Below are 7,060 nucleotides of genomic sequence, written 5' to 3' on the forward strand. Positions count from 1 at the left end.
AATGGAGAAGGTGGGATTAGTTGTTTTTTTTGGGACAAACTCTTCTCCAAAGTAGAAAAGAAAGTGCCTCATCCAAGGTGATTTTTGTATCCCTCTTTTCCAGGGCTCTACAAGGGTCTTTCCATTCTGAAACGCACCAATGAGTTCAGCTGCCTCCTCTTCATCCTGGACGTGATACGGTGCCTGGAAGCCACTTTGGCGTGAGAAGAAGGCTGGGAACTCCCTTGACTCCCCAAAGGCAGACACGCAGACTCCCTGAGTCTCCTGCAGCAGTGAAGGAGAGACAAACAGGCAATCAGTGGAGAGAAAGGGGATCCAGCAAAAGAATGAAGCTTTTTCCTTCTACCCAGCTAGAAACTGCCTTTCTTTAGCACAGGTTTTCATTATTTTTAACCATCTCATTCTATTCCATTCTATTAGCAACATTTTTCAAAGCAAAGAGCCAGACATGGTAAGTGGTACAACAGAATCTGGCTTACTGAGACATAGGAGTCATTCATGTCCTGTGCTTGTGCTCAAAGCTGATCAAAAGCCATACAGCTGTCATTAGCACAGTACTGAGTCCAAGATAAAAACCTGTGACCTGAAGATATGTCATGAGCTGTCAGGAATATAAATCAGTTCTGTTTGCAATTGAGAAGTATTGACGTTTGCTGTCAACTGAAGTGCTGGTCCTGGTGGTTTCCAATGCACCAAACCTTAAAAAGGTACTTCACTGGAAATTAACTTGATTCTCATTTTAATTTCTGATTTTTATTTTATTGTTTGATGGATCTAGCTTGCCCAATCCATTAGTTCTGGGGTGTTCTCCTAGAAAAGCAAGTCTAAAGCCAGAGAAACTGGGTGTGGCTTGTGTTGCCTTTGGAATAGCTGTGGGAATGGCCCCTTGGTCATAGATAGATTTATGTTAGGGGGCAGCCCAGTGCTTGTATAGACCCAGCACTAGAGAACTGTAAATGTGGCTTCATGTCCTTTCAACGGTCATTTCAAAAAATCTTTGGCGTAATACCTGCACCAACACTACTGGGCATTCTGTACACAGTATACAACATCATCTGCTTTCAGGCTTAGTGGCCAAAGTTACCTACCAGATACTCCAGTGTCCTGCCAATATCGAGGATAGACTTGACTCCTGCAGATACAACAGCAACCGGAGTTCGTCCTAGCTCTGTCAAGTCAGCACTCACATCCAGAGCTGTCAAAGAACAAGCAGCCGTTGTGTGGGTGATTGTGTTGGACTCCAAGCTGATGTGATCTGCCCTCTTAAAAAAGCCATGTCTGCCTGGGATGCCACTGCCTGCTTTTGTAAACACTTAGATCCACAAACATATATTACAGGCTCAGATCATGCCTTCAGGTGTTGAGACTGAAAGACATCCTGACAAAAAGAAGTCACATGGCTTAGGGCAGTGGTACAGCCTTACACTGTATCTCCTGGCTCTTTGATCGCATTGATGAACAGCATGCAAAAACTTAGTAAAAAAAGAAAGAAGAAGGTGTTATAAAACAATGACAAAGTTTGAGGAGACAGAATCTAATTTAAGTAGATTTTGATTTTGGTATTGACATCACTGGCAAAAAAAAAAAAAAAAAAAAAAAAAAAACACCACAGGAGCTTTGCTGAGCTCGGGAGACTCTCTGGTCTGGGAATTTACATCACATCTGAAAGGGATAGTGTTCAGCAAGCCACTGTGCTTGTACTATGCTAGAAATATACATGGCTAAGAAGAGAGAATGTACTTAAAGGTCAAAACTACGCTGCCAAGGCTGGGTCATTTTCCAGAGAGGAGCACACACCTCTAACATGGACCAGGGCCCAAGGTTCTTCTGTGGTGAGACTCTTCTCCTCAGCTGAGAGTCAATAACAGCACTGTGCTCTGCAGCCAGTATCAGTTTATCCAGCCATTACAAACTGGGAGAGGTACAGACAGCTCCTGTTGCACCAGCAAACAATAGCCATAGAACCCTGTGTAAGCAAAGGATAAACTCCTACCCTCTTAACAACTGGCCAGTGCTCAAGACAAACATTCTGAAGCTTCTGGAAAGGAGATATTGGGGAGAAAATAACCATAGCATGCTCAAGTAGAATGATAACTACTCTTTTGAGCAGCCAGTTACTTCAGTAGAGACTGGGAAAAAGGAAAGGATGGAATTAAATAAAACAGTAGCAACATAGAGAAAACTAGAACATATTCGTTTTCTTACTGCTCTCTCCTCCCCAGTGGACACCTCCTATGCCTCCCGTCACAAGCACGGGGATTCCTGCTTTGTGTGCAGCAATCATTGTTCCGGACACCGTAGTGCCACCAGACAAGCCCTGTCAGGAGACAACCAGTTGTGGTCAGCACCAAGGTGGCTCAGAGAATACCACATTGTGATGGTTTGAGATTCCTGTTTTTTCCTGGTGGGTGGAGCTCTGAAATCTAAAGGGAGGAGTATGTGCTAGCTTGGGCTATGCGCAGCTCTACCCCCAGGGGCAGGCTGGAATGAGAAGAGGCAGAGACCTGCTCTATTCCCACTCCCCCCTTCCTGTCTTCGAGACTTCCTGGTGAGCTCTATAAAAAGGGGGGTGGGGAGGATATCTCCCTCTCACTCTCTCTGCTGGGACCTCCAGCCAGACACACACTGTTTTGTTTCTGCTGTGGCTCCCTGTTCTGGAACGTGGCAATGGCCATCTTGGGATTTGGGCCTGTTCTCCAGACTCATCCCCCACCTTCATCCACACCTAAGGACTGTTCATCCAGATTCAATCCACATCACTCCATCAAGATACAGTACAAGGGAGCTTCAACACAGCGCTTGGTTTTGTATTTTTGGAAGTTTATTCCTCCTTATTTTTTTACACCTATAATCTCTTTACCCTGTTAATCCCTACTCTTCTTCCTTTCTGTTCCCTGATAAATAATACATTTGATTTTTAATTAACTTTCAATCAGTGCAAAGCCTTTATTAGCCCTGCCTTCCTTTTTTTATCTCTTCATCTGGGAAAAACTGAGGGATAGGGAGTGTGGAACACAATTCTGCCCTCTACACAGAGACATACATGCAGGCGGCCGTGGTTGTGGTCTGTGGCTACAGCACTGTCAGAACAGCCTGCTGCCACCAGCTGAGGAGTGAAACTGATACCAATATTCTGTTAGGCAGAGCTGCAGAGTAATCACTGTCCCTGCTCTGTAAGCTGTTCTTGCCCTGATAACAGCAAAGGCCTTCATTCTCCAGGGCTCTCCAACCAGAAGGCTTCACAGGCAGCTAGTGTCATCTTAAGTACTGTGTGCATGACTTGAGATGGTCTGTGTGTCATGTCATTTACATGTCACATGATGATGCCTTATCCTGTCAAGTGAGGCAATATTCTTATCTAAGTGCTCAGGTCTTGACAGGCAATCCAGAGTGACTTTTCAGGAGCTCTATTCCATTGTTGCTTTTCCTTTTCTCTGTTATATTTTGATTCTAGATAGGACCACATTTGACCTTACCAATAAGACACCACTTTACATGATCTTTTCAAGACATTTAAAAGCCACCTGGCTTGAAGCTGGAGAGCATTATACTATTGCTGTATAGAAACACCACAACAGAAAGTCTGCATACCATACCTGGCTGAGGACATAAGGAAGATCTCTCCGAGACACTTTAACTACATTTTTACTGCTTGCCAAGAACTCAAGTTCCTCATTTGTGAGTCCCACGTGGATTTGACCCCTTAAAATACCTATAGTGGCTGGCACTGCTCCGTTTGTTGTTACAATTTCTTCCACCTCTCTGGCCATGCTAGAATAACACAATCATGACAGCAATCAAAAAATTAGTGAGGCAAACAATCAGACAAGAAAGCTGCCATATTTGATGGCTGTTCTTCCCAGTTTCTAGTTTTACACAGTTCATATGATTTCAGCTAAGTCCAGTTCCTCTTCTGTATCTTCTTAATGGCAGAAGTCTGTGCACTTGAATTTGCAGAATTGCAGAGCTCCCATTTTGAGGACAAGCTCTGTGCTTCATTTCTGAGAAAAATCACTTCTTTTACAGGCAAATTTGATTGTCCAACTGACTACTGAATATAGGGATCCTCTCAAAAGAGGATTTTTCTGTATCTATTACCCGTTACTTCTCTGAGATACTAGAACTTCACAGCAGCTGCAGGTAAATCAAGCCCTGCTCGATGATTTATTTCTCCCAGTACAGGCAATTAGATACAAAGTACCAACAGTGCTGAAAAGCCGCAGCCCGAGATTACACTCTGGGTAAGCTCTGCAGGTTTTATACTTTATCACTCATAGGCTATCCTTTTTAAGAGCAGTTTCTCCTCCCTTTCTGAGCTATGTGTACATATGCTAGGCAGTCTTTTAACTACTGAAACTACCTCCTCCCCAAAACCGAATTGTTAAAGCTTCATTCCAAGGCAGAATGTCAGTCAAAGTAATGGCCAGGTTAAAAGCATGATGGAAAAATCAATACTGAAACCTTCCTGTGCTTTCTGGAAGCAAGGATGGAGAGAAGAGTGCAATGATTTATGGTACTGTAACCCAATGAAACACGAATCTACTGAACATTAATAAATAAAGGGTAGAGGTAGGTTTTTTCTATGCAGGGCACAGAAGGTAAGGAGGCACCAAGAGCTCTCACAGTAGCCACTTTGAGTGACACTAAGGAACAGATTTCACTATTGTGCTTCATTCTTTTTGCATTACAAAAGGCATACCAAAAGGAACTGCAGTGTTTTCCATGTCCACACAAACTATGCATCCGAAAGCACTGGTAGCTCTGCCTTAGAGCAAGTGATGATATTATCTGCTGCCACATTTTTAAAGGAGGCCAGAAGCGTGTTGGATAAGGGACCCGGTATGTCATAAGGTTCTGCTCTCTTAAGAAGTCCAGACAGAATTGGTTTACACCAGAGTTCATACTCTGCATGCCTAGCAACCTGGCATTTCCTTTTGCTCTTACAAGGGTTTTGGCCTCACCGAGACTACTGATACCAAGCCCCCAGTTATATGCCTCATTGTTACAACTTCACTGAATGAGGAACATCCAAATCCATCACCTCAGATTCTGAGGATAGGGCATGCCATGTGTAATGATGGTGCTTTCCAAGGCTACAACTGGTCTTCCCTCCATCAGGGCTTCCTGTACAGAGGGTTGAATCTTGAAATAAGCACCTGAGGATAAACATAAAAAATTGAATTATTTGTGTGGGTATCTGCAGTAACTACCGATCTGTTTTATAAACAGCAAATTGTCATCACCACAATAAATTTATTTCCCTCCTCAGCTGTTCTTTGCAGTGAATTCACAAATAACTTCAGGAATACTAAAGTTGAGTTTTATGTGAGTGAAAGATTTGCAAAATATCTCTACTGTTACTATGAATAATAGTCCTCAGTATCATCACTGAGCGCTCCTCTGCCACCGTTTTTGCAGCTGGCTTGTCATTTGCTTCAGTAACATTACTGTGAACAGAGTGAGCCCTGCAAGCATGCCTGAGGAATGTGTTTTAAAAGAGTGGAAGCATCAAGCATAAGGTAGTACTCAATGTATTATACAACTGTTGTGCATCAAGACTGTTGCTGCTCTTCGCTCCCAGAAAATGGCCAGCAACTGTATTCGGATGAGGAAAATGTTTTTCACCCAGGAAGTGTTTCAGAATACACTACTTACCATGCAGAAATCTTCTCACCTGGGTAGTTCCACATGCCACAGCAGAGACATGTCTTGCCAGGCTACAGGTTGTTTTCCTAATCATCTTGTGCATATGGATGGTCCTGAGATAACAAAAGTTAGGTACAAGTGAAAGGAGTAATTTAGCAACGATGTGGCCATGTGAAGCTAAACACATCACCTCTTGCCTTGCTCTTAGAAGGTAAACAACCCTTGCCCAGGAGATTGCCTGGAGACATTTGGTATTTCAAGCATGAACTAGAATGCAAAACGTTATGAACTCGAAGCAAAACGTTAGGCTGCAGAAATGGAGTTGGAAGAGTTCTCCTGGCTCATTGTCAATGCTGGGCTTAAATCATGGTGGAGTAGAGGAAAGGGTGACCGCGAACGAACTACAGAGCGTTTAGAAGTAGGCAACCTTTTAATTTCCAAAACTACTTGCTCATGATAAATTGCAGGCTTGGTGACTGCCACATCCAACCTGAAAGATCACAGGGAGAAATACACAAGGTGGTCGCGGGCAGAGAAATGCTATAAAGAAGAGATGAACCTGTCTTTTGCTGGTGTCTAGGAGGAAACAAGCAGTTCAATAAAATAAAGTAACTGAGAAGTGGTAAATCAGGCTGTAACTACAAGAAGGAAAGAGGGGCTTTCCACAGAGCCAGGAGCGCTTTATGTAGGCTCAAGTTACACCATCCTTCTTAGCACAAAGCCTTGGAAGCAGAGTGGCAATTCAGCCCCGGCAACAAACTCCAGACCTCCTCTGGTCTCTTAGCAACTCCTATTCACTTCAACTCAATTCATTTCCAAACAGAGAAAGGGGTTTTGGGGGGAGAATTGTAAAGAGAATTGAGAGACTGGTCTGGGCCTCGGGGCAGCTTCACTCAATGCCTGGATGCTTCACATATTTTCTCTGGGCATTTGGCCATATCTCTCAAGCCTTTCTATTCCTCACCCCTTCAACAGGCGGAAAGGATTTCTTCAGTCCTTTGTACCTATTGTTAATTTAGATGGCAAATTTTTTTTAATACAGTACTGTGTTCACGTTACGCTTAGCAGAACATGGTTCTGATCTCAGTACTGTGCGGCACTACAGCTATACAGAAACATAGCAAGGGAGATTATTTTTGCCCAAAACTAAACACTTCAGCTATACAGGACAGCTTAGGCTGTGTAACTCAGGAAAAGAGGGACCAGTTCTGCTAGACATCTCTCAAGCCATCAAGACAGACATTGTCATAAAAAGCAATGTATACCTGACCTAAACTGTTAACATTTTTTTTTTCACTTTCCAAAACCTTTAAAGGCAAAAATATTAACAAAGTTTATGGAATTGTTGTCCCAAAACGAGGTTCTTTACCCAGTGTGCAAAATCCACTCAACACACAGAGTCGACATTTTTGCT

General features: G+C 43.2%; 1 protein-coding gene across 1 annotated transcript in view; it reads right to left on the bottom strand.

The window, feature by feature from the left end:
- Nucleotides 1–5,740, bottom strand: part of LOC103772762 (pseudouridine-metabolizing bifunctional protein C1861.05-like) — a 9,212-nt gene extending 3,472 nt beyond the window's left edge. The window contains exons 1-6 of the mRNA XM_008940105.1: nucleotides 5,656–5,740; nucleotides 5,042–5,156; nucleotides 3,597–3,771; nucleotides 2,206–2,317; nucleotides 1,089–1,195; nucleotides 138–264 (exon numbers count right to left, since the gene is read on the bottom strand). Coding sequence (XP_008938353.1) covers nucleotides 138–264; nucleotides 1,089–1,195; nucleotides 2,206–2,317; nucleotides 3,597–3,771; nucleotides 5,042–5,156; nucleotides 5,656–5,740 — 721 coding nt within the window. The remainder of the gene's footprint in view (nucleotides 1–137; nucleotides 265–1,088; nucleotides 1,196–2,205; nucleotides 2,318–3,596; nucleotides 3,772–5,041; nucleotides 5,157–5,655) is intronic.
- Between the last annotated feature and the right edge of the window lie 1,320 nt (nucleotides 5,741–7,060).

This window comes from Merops nubicus, unplaced genomic scaffold (genome assembly GCF_000691845.1).
Source record: "Merops nubicus isolate BGI_N331 unplaced genomic scaffold, ASM69184v1 scaffold19985, whole genome shotgun sequence".
NCBI lineage: Eukaryota > Metazoa > Chordata > Aves > Coraciiformes > Meropidae > Merops > Merops nubicus.